Source organism: Mytilus galloprovincialis, chromosome 8 (genome assembly GCF_965363235.1).
Source record: "Mytilus galloprovincialis chromosome 8, xbMytGall1.hap1.1, whole genome shotgun sequence".
Taxonomy (NCBI): domain Eukaryota; kingdom Metazoa; phylum Mollusca; class Bivalvia; order Mytilida; family Mytilidae; genus Mytilus; species Mytilus galloprovincialis.
The window spans coordinates 38,362,372-38,382,137 of NC_134845.1; the positions used below are offsets into that span (position 1 = coordinate 38,362,372).

At 30.8% G+C, this 19,766-nt stretch overlaps 2 protein-coding genes across 2 annotated transcripts; both read right to left on the reverse strand.

The window, feature by feature from the left end:
- Positions 1-4,889: 4,889 nt before the first annotated feature.
- LOC143043274 (uncharacterized) lies at positions 4,890-12,423 on the reverse strand. The gene is made up of 6 exons (XM_076215661.1): positions 12,312-12,423; positions 11,914-12,069; positions 8,935-9,160; positions 8,039-8,131; positions 7,734-7,826; positions 4,890-5,259 (listed from the first exon to the last, which is right to left on the reverse strand). Exons 1-6 carry the CDS (start codon positions 12,374-12,376, stop codon positions 4,957-4,959), a joined length of 936 nt encoding a protein of 311 aa, XP_076071776.1. The 5' UTR covers positions 12,377-12,423; the 3' UTR covers positions 4,890-4,956.
- A 938-nt stretch (positions 12,424-13,361) lies between these two features.
- LOC143043023 (uncharacterized) lies at positions 13,362-19,520 on the reverse strand. The gene is made up of 5 exons (XM_076215520.1): positions 19,440-19,520; positions 17,061-17,243; positions 15,966-16,046; positions 14,667-14,819; positions 13,362-13,551 (listed from the first exon to the last, which is right to left on the reverse strand). The coding sequence occupies exons 1-5, from the start codon at positions 19,463-19,465 to the stop codon at positions 13,362-13,364; spliced, it is 633 nt and encodes a 210-aa protein (XP_076071635.1). The 5' UTR covers positions 19,466-19,520.
- Positions 19,521-19,766: the final 246 nt, after the last annotated feature.

Consider the following 19,766-nt stretch of genomic DNA (forward strand, 5'->3'; position numbering starts at 1 on the left):
TCAATGTTTATGTGTCTAATGCTGTTCTGTTTCTCGTATTGTCCATGGCGTTTTAATTTTTACGACAATGAATGTTATGTCGTTCTCTTTTTTCACAAAAATTTTAAAAAATAACCTTAACACATTTAGCTCCTTTGCCGTCTGTTTGAATAATCCATTATTAAGTCGGACCCTACATTGTGTATATCTCTGTTGACTTGAAATAATGATACTGCATATAGTGACGTTCGATAATTTTCATATTTTAAATATTTTGTTAATCAATCAATAAAAATGCAAAACTGAATTTAAAGTTTATGACCGATTCGATCAGTTTTGCTTTTGTCAACATCTCATTATTCTGTTGCAATATATCCCTTGTTTAATTCAATCCGCAAGTTTCAGTTCTATTTTAGTACTTTAAAATTATAAGAATAAAAATTGGACAACACTCTACTTAATCGTTTCTCGACAGTCGCCTGTTAAAGCAGGAATAGACTTTCCAGTTACCTATAACTCACATTGGAATTAACCACTTGTTTTGTTAACAAGTCTAAATGCCAAATGTTGTTTTTCTGAAGTTTTCTGAGTTGTTAGTGTATTACTACCATTATTGTATTTGAAAGTATATTTAATTTAAAAGCTGTCAACAATCTTAATCTCAGCATTATAGAAGATTAATACTGGCGAGGAATGGACACTAATCTTTGATATTGGAGATTACCAATGAAAGTTCCAAGCGGGTAATAACGGCGTAATTTGCTTAAAGGGGCACTAGCTGTCAAATTTATGTTCACCGATTTGACTCAATTTCTCATATTTGATTTATAACAATGTTAAACCTTTATCCAAACTATAAAAAGTAAAATAAACAATATACCAGACATGCACTTGCAAATATTTAGCTTCGTTTCGTGTATATTTTAGCTAGACGCCATCTATGGTCGAGTTGTTGTCGCATTCGTTTTTGATGCGTTTTGTTATTTGATTTTGCCATGTGATTATGGACTTTCCGAATTGTTTTTCCTCTTAGTTCAGTATTTTTGTGATTTTACTTTTTTTGACACATTCCCCATTTCCATTCTCAATTGTATTTGTATTTTTAAAAGTCTGTTTGCTTTAATATTATCGATTAAAACTATATATTAATCATCGTTTTTACCTTATAAGAATTCCTTTTGCGGATCAAATTAGTAAATCATATGATTTACCCCAGTTTCGCTTTCAATGGTTTCAATGGGTTTTTTTACATTCTTTTCCTTTAAAAAATTGAATACGGACAATGCATGGCGGTATCCATCTATCTCAGAAGTGAAAATTGAAGTTCACATTAATACGGATTGAATGAGGTCGAATTATTTTCTTGCATCTGAATAATTCATCATCGATGTTTCTTAGCATATTTTTTAAAAATTGAATCATACCGGCAGATAAAAGCGATATTTTATTTCATTATATCACTTTTATTAATGATTGAGCAAAAACAAAATCATATTTGGTTTTTTATATGTCTCGTAGCTAGTGCCCCTTCAACATATCGGTATTCATTAGATTAATGATTTATTGTGACTAATTTTATTCCATGTAACTCTTGAGATAGAGTGGCGAAATACAATTAAAAAGGGTTTGGTATTTTAAACCATCTCCCCTTCTTTTAATAGTTATTATCAATTGGTCAAGGTGTTTCAAGTAATAATATGGAAAACGAAAAACCACAGACAAAAGCTACATTGTATATCACAAAAACATGGGACTTTGAACTAAAGTATATGTTAAGTGTACAAACTAATGTATGCTATACATTGAAAATTCATAACGTTTATTTTATAATGTTCTTTGTCTTTATTTTGTTTCCAGTCTATAGTTTGAAAATAAAAAATAAAATATGATATCTGAAGATGCTTTATTTAATCACCATATGAATGACTAAATGTAAATGAAGACAAACTATTTCAGAATTTATCATTTGTAAAATCAATAGACATTGAATTTTTAATAAATATAATACAGTACAGTAATTTCATGAGACAGGAAAACAAAATTATCCAAGATACTAAATATTGTAATCAAGACAAGCGTGTTTCGGCGAGCCTCGAGCTTTAAATATAAAAATTAAACTGTCACGAGTAGAAAATTCGCAACACGTTTTGCTGTCGTGAAATTTATATTTCGAAAATATGTTTAAAAATTGATTAGACTGATTGTATGTTTAAGCTTTTATAACAAGTTCTGTTCTGGAAAACCATGAAGGATACTCTTATCTTTTGTATCAGTTATATGATTTTACGGAGTGCAATCTACATACTGTTAAACGGGAATTAAAAACAAACGTGAATACTTTTTAAGCTAGAACTATACTTATCACGGTATATTTGAATGAATAATTCATATCTGCATACCTGTTAACCTATGATAATGTAAATGAGGATCATAACCTAAGGTCAAAACGCATTCGAACTGGTTTCAGCTGAATTTAAGTATTTATGTGACATTTTTAAGAATATTTAGTTATTTTGGAAATAAATTGAAAGAATTTCTAGGATACACGTACAAGCAAAGTTTTGATTTGTCCTCGGAAATCAGTATATTCTTTATTCAAATTTTTATGAATATCAACAAGATTTAAATAAATGTAATTTAGCTTAATTTTTTAGATAAAATTAATCTATTACAATTCAATCAAATTATATTCACTATTTATGTTGATTATTGGTATGTACTTTTTTAACAATTGAACCGAAATTACAGGCATCGAATGTTTAGATAATGTGTTTTTTGGCGATAAGAAATTGGTTATTAATTCTTTGTTTTATTTGAGACATTGTCGATCAAGCATTTAAAATTGTATCTGATTTTAATTAAATGGAGATTTTAGATAGCAGTGATTTATTTGTATAACTAAATAAAACAAAAAAATATCGTTTCACAATTTTTCATACACATTGATATATTCTATTGTTGTTGTTTATTGAAACTGATCATTTTGGTATAATAAACGCGTTTAAGAAACAATTAAATGGATTCGATCTGTTTGATTCATATTGTCAGACGAACATCAGCAATTCCTTCAACTGTTTTTACAGTTAGGGAACAATATCATATACAACTATGCATGATAAAGCATACTAACTTTGCCGCCGTTATTTGTAAGAATGATACTTCCCTGATTTACATGTGTCATTGACCAAACAATTTTACGTTGAAGAGCAGCAAAAGATGATGAACCTCTACAAAAAGCAGTAATATGTATGACTAGTATTTATTGGATTGAAAGCTTGTCTTTATATAATCGGGGAAACTTAATTCAGGAAAGACAGCGAGTTTGTGAATAGTTATAAAAGGTATTACATTTCTTCTGTGGGCTTATATTTACAGAACATGGTATAAGGTATTGGTTTTATGCTACGATTTTAATATATATCTCTATTCTATGAAAAAAATGTTTAAAATACTCGAACAATAGCAAATAATACTTTGTATAAAAAAATCAGTTCGTGCACATGAAAGCAACCAAACTACACATACAGAATAATTATATGTTTCATTCAAATCTTTAAAACGGTGGTACTCGTTTAACGATCGTTTAAGTGATTACAAATCAAGAATATTGTTTACCATTCGTTCGATTATAAAATCAACGTGGAAAAATAGATTAGGTGATATATTTATAACACCTAGTCTCTTGGTTTTTTTTTCATGTTTGAAAATGCAAAATAAGAAATATCTACAAAATGAAAATAATAAGTGTTATGATAAGTTGTTCGTTTTTATTTGTTGAAGGTACAAGTGTGTTCCTATATCTTTTAAGGGTAGCAAAGTAAATTAATAAATTAATAAAATTGAAAAACGTGGCTTCATTTTGTTATCCAGGTACAAAACTTAAATTTATCAGCTAAAACATAAAATTAATACTGACCTAAAAATATTATTCTCTAATTTATATTTCGAGAACAGAAAACTTTTTTTTACTATCATCTCCTGATTTTTTTGTAACAGCAACATATTTTCTTTCTGTGTATAACGTTTCTAAATATTTTTTTCCTCGGTGATATTGAATACAAGTTTATATCGACAAGTTAACATACCAAAACTAATTTCTAAATTGTTTTATGTTACCTCAGTTAACAATACGCATTCTTTCACACGGTGATATAAAGAACTTGTTCTTTTATTTCATCTACATTTATTTTTTTCTATAAAAAGAATATATATTGATAAAACAAGTTTCTACCAAGTTCATCTTTATTTATCTGTTTACACATGAAACGATTTATATCATTAAAAATTTTCAATTACTTCCAGTAAGCTTGTACAACTCCTTTGTAAAGTAATGGTCCACCTTTGTGTAAAAACAATGCTGGCCAGACAACAAAGGCTACTGTATATCCACTCTTGACAAATTCTTTATAGTGTTCTTCTCAGTTTGTGTGTCTGCTGGAACATCCTCATCTAATTGTTGATGATAAATAACTTTTTTCGTCAAAAAATATAAGGTTGGCAAACTGAATTTCTAAATAACACATTTTAAAAAGGACTGGCTCCAGTTGTCCTTTATCAATATAGAAAACTTAACATTTTTCAGCCAATACATTGGTTCAATACTGACCCAAACAATGTTTTCCCTAATTAAAATACTTCGATAGCAGAAAATATATTAACCGATTTCCCAAGTTTCCACTTAAAAAAAATCCTCTTGTTAATGACGTTTCTAAATAATATTCCCTAATGATACTTAGTATTAGTTTAGCGAGACAAGCTTACATATTACAATTAAATAATTTCATGTTACCCCAGTTAACAGTGTGCTATCTTTCACACGGTGATATCAAGGTTTTTTTTTAATTTTAGCTACATCTATTTTTTTTTTATATAACTAGAATATATATAAATAAATATTAATCACAGTAAGTTTCTACCAAGTTCACTCTTATATATCTGTCTACACATAAAACAATGTATAGTATAACAATTGGTCAATTACTTCCAGTAAGCTTGTACAACTCCTTTGTAAAGTAATGGTCCATCTTTGTGAAGAAACAATGCTGGCCACACAACAAAGGCTACTGTATTTCCACTTTTGACATATTCCTTATAAGTGTTCTTATCAATTTGTGTGTCGGCTGGAACGTCCTCATCTAAATACATCACGGGGTCCTGGATGGCCATACCCCAACAGATATAGACACATTTTTCAAAGAAAGATGAAGTCATCAATAGCTGCATAACTTTTTCATTTTTATAGTTATAGTTCCAGTCATTCATAATATTGCTGCAGAAAATCTAAAAAAAAATACAAATTGCAATAATATGTTTGAATACGACAAACAAATGGTAATTGCACTATTTATGACATATCTATATCAACAAAAAAATTTAGAATCTGTTGTGACAAATTTAAACATTTTATAAAAGAGATCAGAATTTAGTGACTTTCTAGTGAATGTAAAAAAAAAACAGTCATATAAAAATTCATTACCAAAATCTATTATCAAAAATGGAATCAATAGAGTGTAGGAATGTATGATTCTAGCAAACAGCTGTACGGTGTGTGATTTGTTTATTGGATAAGTTAAAGTTTCTATAAAAACGGTGATACTTTAGTATAGCCATCTACATTATATCCCCTAGAATGATAACTAATTGATAAACATAATCATTAGAATCCTATATTCCAAGTCTATTTATTTTTTTTAATTATTGCCGCCTAAAATTACCAATCCCTATTAAATGAATGTAAATAAAGGCAACAGTAGTATACCGCTGTTCAAAACTCATAAATCCATGGACAAAAAACAAAATCGGGGTAACAAACCAAAACCGAGCGAAACGCATTAAATATAAGAGGAGAACAACGACACAACACCGAAACGCAACACACACAGAAACGGACCACGTCAGACAGACACCACGAGAATAACAAATATAACATGAAAACCAAATACATGAATTTGGGATAGACAAGTACCGTGCCACGTCTTATCTCAATATCTCAAAAATAAGAGAAAACACACACGTCTCAACGTTAAAATGCAACACACAACGAAACGAACAATAATATAACAATGACCATCTTCCTGACGTGGTACAGGACACTTTTAAAGGGGAATAAAAGTGGTGGGTTGAACCTGGTTTTATGGCATGCCAAACCTCGCACTTTAATGGCAAAGTTAAATATAACATTGAAATGACAACATAATATTACAGGACTACAATACAAATAAATAGGAGAACATATTAGACAAAGAAAAACATGATTAATAGATAACAAAAAGCATCAGGTTTAAAATTCAATACGCCAAAAACGCGCCTTGTCCACACAAGACTCACCAGTGACGCCCATATATAAAAGATCGAAAGTGAAAAAAGTACAAAGTTGTACAGCACTGAAGATCAAAAGTTGAAAATGTTTCGCAAAATACGGCATTGTTTTTATGCCCGGGATAAGAACATTCTTATTATATAGAACAATTCATGCTATAGCAAACAGTAAATTTTATCAAATGAATATGAATGAGATATACACAAAGAAACTGAAGTATTAACTAATTACAGAAAACTAAACCTGAATACATAACGCCTAGATAAAAATGATCGAACGTGAAAAAGGTACAAAGTTGTACAACACTGAAGATCAAAAGTTGAAAAGGTTTTGACAAATACGGCATTGTTTTCATGCACGGGATAAGAACATCCTTATTATATAGAACACTTAATGCTAAACAGTATATTTCAACAAATGAATATGAAAGAGATATACATAATGAAACTGAAGTATTAACTAATTACAGAAAACTAAACCCGAGTTTATCACAAAATAGACACACATCCGAATCAGTCCAGGCGTAAACGTAATTAAAAAAAGTGTGACGTCACATACGATGGCGAAAAGGCAGAAACGTTATGCCACATTTGAATTTATGAAATTTAGAAACAGCATGACGTCACATATGAAAAACTATCATTCAAAAATGAGATAGAATTACGATTGATTTAGAACTAAATACTGATAATTCATTTAAACAAAATGCATATTGCAATACTTATAAATAGCAATTAACTGTAATATATATATGTCCAATTTGTTATGAATCCATCTTCAAACGTAAATAATCGTACAAAATTTAATATAATTAATAAAGAGGATGTGATTAATTTTTCTATCCATCACACCTAAATATATAATAAGAAGACGTCAACACATTTGACAAAATCTGTTGAGAATTACAAATATAACATTAAACATGTAAACTAAATACATGAATTTGGGATGAACAAGTACAGAAACACGTCTTATAGTAATGCGAATTCACATTCAGCAAAACAGTCACAATCGGGAATAAGTCACGTTTGTTAACTAAAAGAATAGACGACATAATGACAAACCACAATCTACCATGTGGTAAAAATGTCCTTAGCTAGTTTGGTTAAAGAGACATCATATGGATCCACCAATTCGTGATTTAAATCGGTCGACAGGTTTGGACTTTAAATACAAACTTTTGACTGCATGGTTGGATTGGAAAACAATATAGGTATATAGGTTGCCTCGTATTAATTCTTTATTACATAAAAAATCAGTCTACTGTTTTTTCCCTGCAGAAAATTTCTGTCATAACAAATGAATAGTTATCGCAACAGCTTATTTGACTCGCAATACACAAGCTAAAATCATCCTGATAATTTATCAATAAAAGAGCTCAGTTATGTGATCATGAAAATATTAAATTTATTAAAATGTTTGATGAACATTTTACCTGATTTTCAAAAAGGTACTTTGCATATTCCACCGATTTTGCTCTTCTGAACACTGATGCCTCCTTGCATACAGGCATGCTGAGAACTTCTTCCTGATGGAAAATCATAAAGATTTACAATTTAAATAAACAAACCCAGCAAATAAATGTTGGAAGCTTTCTATCCTTAATTAACATAATCATAGTTACAATATCATGAATATAACAGTGCACCGAAAGCCTACCTGACTTGCTATTGTACTTTAGGTATTAATTGTACATATGCACTATAATAAATCATTCATTCAGTCTTTAAATTGTCTTACCGAATTGAACGTTAAGCACATAGTCTCTGCAAAAGCCTTTCCAAGTGTTTGCATTTGTTCATCAGCCTTTGCTAAGCATTCCTTGTAGCAGCACTGAAATTAGTTGGTATCATTAGTTTATTACTTTGGAAAGGTAATTTTTAGCAACTTTTAGTCACAAAAGAATTACATGTATGGTTAGTTTTGGTTATTTTAACATCAATCCTAGGAGTCCACCAAAACAAATTTTTGAAGCTCATTAAAAAAAATATCGTTTCTCTGAAAGAGTGCGTCAAGTCGATAAAATATTTATATGATGTTTCCTTTTTTCTCATGTACGCTATATCATAGTTCGTTTCTGTGTGTGTTGCATTGTCTTTTGTTTTTTGTTTCACATCTTAATCAATGTTAATATTGTTTCGTTGTTTTGTTGCTTTAGTTTTTAGTTTGTAACCCCGATATGTTTTCCCTCAATTTATTTATGACTTTCGAACAGTGGTATACTAATGTTGCCCTTATATATTATTGTATTCACACACAAATTTAACCACTTCAAATTTCGTACATTTGAAGAATACTTGTGCTATAAGAACGATTTACTATACAGAAAATGGTGCTTCGATTTCATTGATTATCATGATTACAGCTGCAGTAAAAAATAATTAAACTTCAACATCTTATCTAAAGTTCACGATTTTAGTTTGTAATCTGATTTGTGACTATTGAACAGCGGCATCGTACTGTTGCTTTTATCTGGTCAATATGATTCATTCCATAATTTAAAAGGTTTCATAAAAGTGGATCTATTAATGGCATCATTCCACAGCTTCACATAACTATGTTAACATTTCTGATTCGAATTAGAAAAAATACTATCATGCCAATTGTATTCTAACCCTATTTTGATGTTAATCTACCTTTAATAATCTATGCAGATGACATATGATTATTTCTTCTATTTCTACATCATTCAATTCTTTGTAACATTCCTTGACAGCTTTATTATTATCCATAGCATCAGTCCATTCGTTGTCATATAATTCACCGTACTTCTCACTGATTTTCATTGGCCTATTTGGATCCCCAAGATCCGTAATTGAGGGATTACCTTTAGTCAATTTTTCTCCTGCAACACTGCTCAGTCTTGAATATACAAATTAAATTCCATATACATATACTGATTTATAAAATGCATTTTTATATATAATAAAAGTTATTAAAACTTCTGAAGATACTGAATGAAGTAAATTACTCATCTCCAATTTAAAATTAAAACTTCACTTTTAAAAACAAGAGGCTCCAAAGAGCCTGTGTCGCTCACCTTGGTCTATGTGAATATTAAACAAAGGACACAGATGGATTTATGACAAAATTGTGTTTAGGTGATGGGCATGTGTTTGTAGATCTTACTTTTCTAAACATGTTTGCTGCATAAAGTCTCTCTATCTATAATGAACTTGGTCGAATAGATTCGGTGGAATATGTTAGTGAAAATTTACAAATTTTATGAAAATTATTAAAAATTGACTAAAAAGGGCAACAACTCCCTAGGGGGTCAATTGATCATATTGGTAATGTTGACTTATTTTTAGGTCTTACTTTGCTGTACATTATTGCTGTTTACAGTTAATCTCTATCTATAGTTATATTCAAGAAAATAACCAAAAACAGCAGTTTCCTTAAAATTACAAATTCAGGGGCAGTAACCTAACAAAGGGTTATTTCATTCATCTGAAAATTTCAGGTCAGATAGATCTTCACCTGATAAACAATTTGCATCTGTCAATTTTGCTCTAAATGCTTTGGTTTTTGAGTTATAAGCCAAAAACTGCATTTTACCCCTATGTTCTATTTTTAGCTGTGGTGGCCATCTTGGTTGGTATGCGGGGTCACCGGACACCATTTTTAAACTAAATACCCCAATGATGATTGTGGCTAAGTTTGATTTAGATTTTCCCAGTAGTTTCAGAGGAGAAGATTTTTTTCTAAAAAATTTACTAAGATTTACGAAAAATTGTTAGAAATTGACTATTAAGGGCAATAATTCCTTAGGGGGTCTATTGACCATGTGTAATGTTAAATTATTTGTAGATCTTGCTTTGCTGAACATTTTTGCAGTTTACAGTTTATCTCTATCTATAATAATATTCAAGATAATAACCAAAAACAGCAAAATTTCCTTAAAATTTATAATTCAGGGGCAGCAACCTAACAACGGGTTAACTGATTCATCTTAAACTTTCAGGGTAGATAGATCTTGACCTGATAAACACTTTAACCCCTTGTCAGATTTGCTCTAAATGCTTTGGTTTTTGAGTTATAAGCCAAAAACTGCATTTTACCCCTATGTTCTATTTTTAGCCGTGGCGGCCATCTTGGTGTTGGTATGCCGGGTCACCGGACACAAATTTTAAACTAGATTCCCCAATGATGATTGTGGCTAAGTTTGGTTGAATTTGGCCGAGTAGTTTCAGAGGAGAAGATTTTTGTAAAAATTTACGGACGACGACGGACGACGGACGCCATGTGATGAGAAAAGCTCACTTGGCCCTTTGGGCCAGGTGAGCTAAAAATGAACACATATGTTTTTATTAATTTTCTGTATCCTTTGTGAGGGTCACTCTATTATCTACTCATCTAAACATTTAACAGTATATCGTGGGTTTTATTAATAGGGCAGTTCTTGATATTGAGGGCCTTATTTTGAAAATAGAATAAAAATGATTTCCAAACAAATGTGACAATATGTTTAGATGTTTCTTGATTTTGAACTATGTTGCAACGATTCCTTATTGCCCGTATCAAATACTGTAAATAGAGTAGTTTTGTATATATTCTCACCGTATTCTACATTTAACACTTTTATTCGATACGAGAACATTTCATTATAATGCATTGCAAATGGCCAAGATGAACAAATGGTGAAAACAGCGAAGACCTAATGCTATGTTTAGGCACAAACCACGGAAAAACTAATTGCAAAGTAACTTGATTTACGATGTGTTTGGTTTATAGCAAACAGTATGGAAAATGATTCATGGAAATTAGAAAAAAGATTCCTAACCTATTCCCTGGTATTTGCTAACCCTGGGTCTAATCTATTTTTTTTAATTCCATATTTACAAATTTCATTTAGCTTTTTTTAGCTTGTTAACCAGATTTGTTTTTATATGAATTGGAGGGTACCATAAAGTTCCATAAACCATATGAATTCTACTTTACAAATTCGACACATGTTTTGAAACAGCAACATTTGTTTATTGACATAAACAAAATTATAACATAAAGTGAAATAATTTTAATACCAAAACTCCAACGAAAATTCTAAGCTGAGAGTCCATAATCAAATGGTTAAACGAATGAAAAACAACTGTCAAACTCCTAACTTGGTACAGGCATTTCCCTATGCAAAAATTGGTGGATCACACCTGGTTTTCTAGATAACTAAACCTCTCACTCCAAAATAGGGTTTTAGATAACTAAACCTCTCACTCCAAAATAGGGGAACAGCAGTCAAAATAGTGTTTTGATCTGAATCAATATAAAAACAAACAAGAAAAACAAAGTAAAACGAAAGGAAATATAGACAAAACACATGGTAGAGAAAAATAAAAACAAAAAAATACAAACTACATTAAGTACCGAGACTTGGATATTAAGTTCTAAACAAATCGGTGCGAGGACATTGTTTGTCTTTGGTCATCTTGAAAAAAGCCCTGTGTAAAATATGATTCTATCATAATTAAGGAAAGAAACTATTAAAAGTTGACAAATAAGAATGTTGAAATATTTGTTGTTTGTATGCCGAAAATAGGAATGTATTATCTAAAGCATTAAGAAAGTTTATGAAGCATGGAAACTAAATTAAAAAAAATTTCAAATGTACTTATACCAACCTTGTTTGCAAATCGTCTTTCTCCTTTCTAAGAGCGGTTATAGCTTCCTCATTGTTCTTGTTTGATTCTTTTTGTTGTTCACTAATCCGTTGTAACTGTGATATGGTTTGGTTCTTTTGGTCAAGCTGACTGTGCAATTGTTGAGCTGCATGTAATCTATAATAAATTAAAGGAAACTGAATTATCAATGGTTTTGCGTTTTCCCATTTTCAAAGAATTTTAATCGATGGATGGTCGAAAGATATTCGGATTTGTTAACGGTATGATAGTATTTTAAAGGCTGATATAACGACATTTATTATTTAAATTTTTGTAACAAAGATTTTTTCAAACGTATATATAATTAGTATTTCTTTACTGGGAGAGAGAGAGAGAGAGTTTTATGTAACAACTAATACCTGTTATCCCTGTCTTGTTGCATTTTTAAAATTTCGTTTTCCCTTTCAAATAGAGAACTTTTCATTTTTTGAACCTCTTTTTCTTTTTGATTGAATTGTGGTTCTATAGATGCAACCCTGCAATATGTTATAATTCATTGAAACAAATAACAATCAATCACTATATAAGATGAATTTTCGTATTATCAAACAATATAAACATTAATGTCTTAGTTTTCCTGTTATAACCCGTCTTCTTAAAATAGACAAACAAGATTTTAAAATATGTCCTCATTATAAAAAAAATACAAATGAATGCTGATAATATATTAGCAGCTTAATACCGATTGCCGCATATTGCTGTACTGTTTGTGATTTGAAAAGAAAATTGGATCACGTGTGTTTTACTTAAAGCATAATTAGGTTCTAAGAGATGAATGCATAATAAATACTACTAGTTTAACAAACAAAATAACCCTTTAGAGATTATAATATGTATTTTAACATAAGGACTCTACATTAAAGTGTGAGTAGCATCTGTTTATTATATATCATTATACAAGATATGAATCCAGAGATATCACTTTTATGATATTCTAACAATGTTCACTATTTTTATATATACTTTAAAATAATTTTATTTTGAATGTAACGCGTCTTCTGATTGGCTGACGTTATTTTTTTATCAGCCCACAGAAATAATTTAGTCATGTGACCGTGATGTCATCAACGTTTTTCATGATTTCTACGGTTGAAAAAGGAATTTAGAATTACATTATAAGAAATGACTGTAATATTTTTTCTGTCTATGAAGAAATAACATTAAAAAAAAATTGGTGCACACTGTTAAATAACCCGCTACGCGCGTTATTTAGTGTGCACCAATTTTTTTTATGTTATTTCTTCATAGACAGACACAAATATTACAGTAATTCCTTATATAGAATGTTAACAATACAGTGTTTTTATGTCAGGGTTCTTAAGGTTTTGTATGCAACAGTTTCAAACACTTTTTATATAAATAAATATATCTGGTTTGCATTTTTTCGTTTGTAAGGCAAATAACGATTACTACCTATTTTTCAATTCGTCTTTTTCTTTGCATACACTCTGGAACTGTTCATCAATCTTGTTTTTAACTTGTTCAAATTTAGAACACTGTTTTTCTAAATCTTCAATTTTCTTCTTCAGAGTGACATTAAGATGTTCCAACCTTTCTAGTTCTGTGTTTTTTGACTGCAGTTCACTTTCGATTTTTATTCTGCAATGAAAATATTTCGAATTTTCGTTTTCTTCTCAATTGAATTAGGTAAATAATGTATCACAAGGATTCCCAAACATACTTTTATATTAAGAAATGATTCGTGCTTGAGTAAACAAAAATATTTAAGAATGTATTGAACAAAATGATTGTAATTTCAATCATGTATTACTGAAGGAGGGATGAAAGATATCAGAGGGACAGCCAAACTCATAGATCGAATATAAACTGACAACGCAATGGCTGAAAACAAAGAGACAAAAATAATAGTACAGAAGACACAAATTAGAAAACTAAAGACTAAGCAACAAGAACCCAACCAAAACCTGGGGATGATCTAAGGTGCTCCGGAAGGGTAGGCAGATCCTGCTGCAAATGGTAAACTAGGCCTATCTTTATATAAACATTAATCCAGTAGAATGCATTTATAAATAAAAGAAAGTTAAATGTTACAACTATATATTTATTCAGAACTCACTGACATCCTATGCTTTTTATCATTTCTTGTTATCCCACAAGACCATGGTAATAATGTTCAGTATCATTGATAACTATATATTTTGCCTAATTATGTTGCGACGAGAAAGGAATATTTTTTTCGTGATATTTACAAAATGCCTCATTCATTATATTACCAAGAATTATATGAAGGGATTTTAGTAATTACAGCATGAACAGCATTTCGTGTCAGTTATGGAAATTTATGGTTTCCTTTATGTCATTATTTTATCCAATCATACACTGTTCATTGAACATTTCACAATTTCGATAGTATCTTTAGTCAAGAAGACACTACTGTGTGTAATGAATTATCATTCACATAATCAATTTGCTGTTTATACAATTTTGAAAAATTAGAAACCTGAAGTTTTTCTATTTGTGCTTGTTTGAACTTCAAATTTTCTTTCTATTGTTGCTGATCAGTGTCGACGAAACGTGTGTATTCAAATGTCGGCGTTTGTGTGAGGTTTTAAAGAACAAGTACTTTCTATATATGAATTATTGTCAATATTTTAGGACAATTAAATGAACGTCTTTTAAAAATCAACAAAACTAAATGCAATTGCATACAAACTCATGAATATATATCGTGAGCACCAGTATCTAAAACTTACATTTTGGTATTTTCTTCTGCCGCTGAACTGCTTTCGTTAATTGTTTGACTTGCTTCTAAATCTTTTAATCTCTGCCTTAGTGTAAAATTGTCAATTTTCAACTGATTGAGTTCTTTATTTATCGACTCATGCAATTCATGTGATAACATAGCCCTGCAATAACACAAACGATTATTTATAACTTAAAAGGGCATAAACTACGAGGTATGAAAAAAATAGCAATTGATTTAGTTTCGTTCATTCATTAGTAAATGTAAAATAATGAAATAATAATTTCCTTTTTGTTCAATTGTACTAAAATAGTCAAAATACTATCTCTTATAAATCATTAAATTCCAAGTGAATATTTCAACCTCCCTGAATTAATAATCATGTCACCGTCAATTCAACTCATTAGGTAAATATTGGTTACGCATTTATTAGTCGTGTTCAGCCAGTAAAAGGAAAAGTATGTCAATATTGAAAGTGTAACAATTGTAAGTGAACCATTCCGTTGACTGATTAGATCCACACACAAAAAATTTGGAAAGATAAAAACGACAGATAACTTTTTTTTCAACCTATATCATGAAATCAAACAGAGTAGAAAAACTCATTTGCACGAGGTCAATATCGATTCATATTTATGTGTACATTAATATTGGGTTATGTGATCGTCGACAGTCTTCATAGGTAATCTCGATATTTATTGAGATGACGGCTAGAATCAAGAACACGAGAAATTATAAAATACATTAACGAGTTCATGTATTTTTAACTGTTTGTTTCAGAATTAAAGTAAATTGGATATAAGTTTTAACAAGGATTTGTATAGTTAACTATACAAATCCTTGGTTTTAATATGTTATAAATTTGCATATGAGTATTGGAGTCAACTTGGTGAACTTGATTTTGACGGCTAATGTCCATTTAATACGATATATGTTATATAACTTTTATAAATAAAAAAATCTATCTGCGATTGTGAGTTTATTTAAAACTATTTAAATATCACTGTTAATAATATTTTACCATGAAACAGCAAATGAAATGGAAAATTTTAGGGTGTGCATTTAAGTTACTTTGTGTCCTAACGTCAATCTATGCTCGTCTGTCTGATTTATTGTAGATGACGAAGCACAGATAATCTGAAACTTTTTTAAAGACCACTCAAGACTGACAAGACATTGATTTTCTAGATACTGATTACATTTTCAAAATCTTTTCCGGACGTTTTAATGACAAACTTCTCTATTCAATCTTATCGGAATCTCTTTAATTACGGCACATGTGCTATGTTCGACAATTTCCTAAACTTACATGTTGGTCTTTGCATCTTCTGAGGCATCTGTGCTTTTGTTTGGTAAGTCAGTCTGTTTGGCTATTTCATCTAACTTTACACTAAAATGTAAAATATTAACGTATTATTCTTCTTGCAACGTAAAACATGCGTTGATATAAAATATTTTCGTTTGGTATGCGAGTACCGATATTAAGATTGTCTGCATATTGATATTGTAAAATATCAGCTGCAAGTCACAACATGAACCTTTATCGAGTGCGCGCTAACTTCCTCATATTGTGTCGAACAGCTAATATTTTAGAATAAGCTAACAACAAGATAATCAATTTATCGGTTTCATTTTAGTATTATGCACGATAAAAATTAGTGTTTTCGTTGTTTCACCAGCAAACCGGAAGATCCTATGAGTTCCGGACAAACTAATCATTGCCGGTTCATTGATTATGACGTAGGTATGTCCTGGTAAAATTCATTTAGGCCGGGTAAATGTAGTGGACGTAAAAAGAAACATGATATTCAATTTTATCATGAATTTAGCTGGAAGAGACGACCGATTAATTAAATTATAAACTAAATAAAATCTTCGAAGGATATAAAATCATGAAGACCTGGGGTTGAAGTCATTAAACTTTGCTCAGTGCTTGGAGGACAATCATTATTCTCGAAACATAAAATCCAACATTGTGATTGGTTGATTTCGGAGTATGAGTACAAAAAAACTGACTCTGAAAAGAAGCTAAGAAGAAACAACAAGTAAAATATTTACCACTGGAAGCAACTTTCCTTAAAATATTGATATCACAGAAGGAGCAATTTTTGACTTTGGTTGAAAAGAATTAGCTAATGATCGAGCGTCTTTGCTTTTGCAAAGTACCTGTTCAACATTATCGCTAAGTTATTTGAATCGGTTAAGTCTACGAATTTGTTGCTTAGATAAAATTCAAATAGGAATCAACAGATTTAGAGATACTGGAATATAATTTTGTTCAATGGTGCATGTTCAGAAAAAAAATGATACATTAAGTTTTGATAGGCACAACAATTAGCACTAAGTGTGACTTTTAATCATGCCATTTCTACAGAAAATAAAAAATAAAACATATAATACGTACAGCTTATCGTTCATTTCAAACATATGCTTCAACACAAAGTCGACAACACTTTGAGCAGACTTTGTATCAGTTGCAGTGTTGGTTCTATCCTGTGCTTGTCCTGTTTTGGTTTGAAGATGCATTACAGATTCGTGAAGAATATTTAATGACGATAGTATTTCAGATTTATCTCTTATCAATGTTCTGAAAGTAATGATTAGAATTAGCTTCAAGAAAACGTTCATATAAGTAAAACAATCATTTCTGTATGTACAGATATATATATATATATACCCAAAGGTACCCAAATTGCACCGATTTTACAGTTTTTTATAGATGATATTCAAGAGCACGAAAGCAAAATTTCAATTTTGTTTCTATCATGTTGATGTATCTTAGTTTACTATTTTGTAAATTTTGAATTCATATTGAAACATAGAAATGTGTTAAAACCAACCTCAAAACGACCGAAAATTCTATAACAAGTTGGATGTTTAATTTATGCGTGTTCAACTTTACTTCCGTAAAGCCTCGGTCACACCTTATCGGATAGCAAGAACGGACGCCTTACGGATGAAAATAAAAGTTGTCCGTTGACAAAATTGTTATCCGTTGGGAGTCCGTTGATGTACTGACCGAATAAAACGGACGCGTAACGGATGCATAACGGACCCACAACGGATATGCAACGTACGAGAAACGGAAATGTACCGGACAGAACGGATGTCGAAGGTACATCCAACGGACGAGTACCGCATAAAACGGACACCTAACGGAAGCGTACCGGATAAAATGGATGAACAAGATATACGGAAAAATCAAAGGCGACAATAATAATACATGTAAATCGCATAAATATTCAAAATGTTTCTGTGTAACTGGCTTTGGTTTGGTCTTCAAAACTCCGCCAAAGGGCAGTGTCTGGCCTGAATAAGAGCTGCTTGATTGTGAAGACGTGCCTATACTCTAAGATCGATTATGAATAATAAGAATTCACGAACCTTAAGAAATCTGATGTACCAATAATTGCCATTTCTGACGCGAAATTTTCAATTGGCATTTATCCGTTTCAGATCCGTTCATCATCCGTTTTATTCGTTATACGTCTGATATGAGTCCGTCTCTCATCCGTTCAACATCCGTTTTATCCGTTAAACGTCCGGTAGAAGTCCGTTGGTGAATTTATCTTCCAGACCTCCAACGGATGTATAACGGACACGTAACGGATACAAAACGGAAACGAAACGGCCGAGTACCGTACAAAACGGACGTTCAAGGGACATTTTATCCGTTGGACGTCCGTTCAAAGTTTTGAACATGCTCAAAGTTTTCCACCGGACAGAACGGACGTGAACGCATAACACGTACGCTTAACGGACATGCAACAGATATGGACGGACGTCTAACAGATAAGAACGGACGTCTAACGGACATGAACGGATTGAAGCAAGTTATCTGTTAGGCGTCCGATCGAGCTATCCGGTAAGATGTGACCGATGTTTTAAAAGCGACCATCTGATGATCTGATGTTATCCTTTAAAAACAAAATGACGATAGGTCATGCATTTTTTTTAAAGAAAGGAAATACCGTTATTTTTATAATGCAATATGCCATTTTTAAAAGAAAAGACGTTGTACGAAAATATTTATTAAACTTTCAACCGAAATCATTGTGTTTTATCAGATGAAACCGTTACTTTTTAAATCGATATGCCCATATGATAACCTTTTTAGAGCAACTTTTAATATAATGCTAGCATTATGAATAATAAAATGTGAAAATCGATTTTCGGGATTTTTTTCCAACTCAAAATGGAATACTTCAAACTCTATATTCAAATGCAATGAATTGGTAGTACCAAAGTAAAAAACTTATTTATAGTATCTGAAAAATAATCATACGTTTTTTTTCCGATTTAGTCAGCGGAGTGTTTTGTCAAAAAGAAAAATCACAAACATATTGAACTCCAAGGAAAATTAAAAAGAAATGTCTCGTATCAAATTGCAAAATCAAAACCTCTTACACATCAAACGAATAGATAACAACTGTCATATTCCTGACTTGATACAGGCATTTTCTTATGTAGAAAATGGTGCAGGACCTCAAAATCAAACTAGAAAACATAAGAACCTGCATATTTTATTTTCTGTTCGAGGTAAGTACTACATTTCAATAATCAGATCGAACGCAAATTTACAGATCTAACATTTTTTGGCTGGTGTTTAGACGAGTTGTATGTATGTATATATTATATTTTAGAACAAAATGAAATACCGCTCATATAACTTATGCATTATGAAATTTCATTAAAAATAATGCATATGTATTATGCCCTTACAAAGTCATAAAATGGCAGTTTTTGACATACAATATTGTGATTTCATTTGTATCAAACATACCCTTCCTCTTCTCTTTTGATTTTCATCCTTCGCAGCTCCTCTTCTAGCTTTTCTTTTCCAGCACTGTGGTTTTTGTTTGAACTTTTTTTTTTAAACAAAAAGAAGGCATATCAAGGAATGTAATATTGGATAACTATGAACTTTTGTTAACCTTTTAATGTGTCTCTATTTGAGCGTCACATACGAGTCCTTTGTAAATTTGATACAAGAAAACAAGATTGACATAATGCCGAATGTTAAGTCCTTCAGTATCATTTTTATCCTGAAGATCGTATAGACGACTCATATACATGTATTTTGGTAATTTACAGGAATAACAATGGTAAA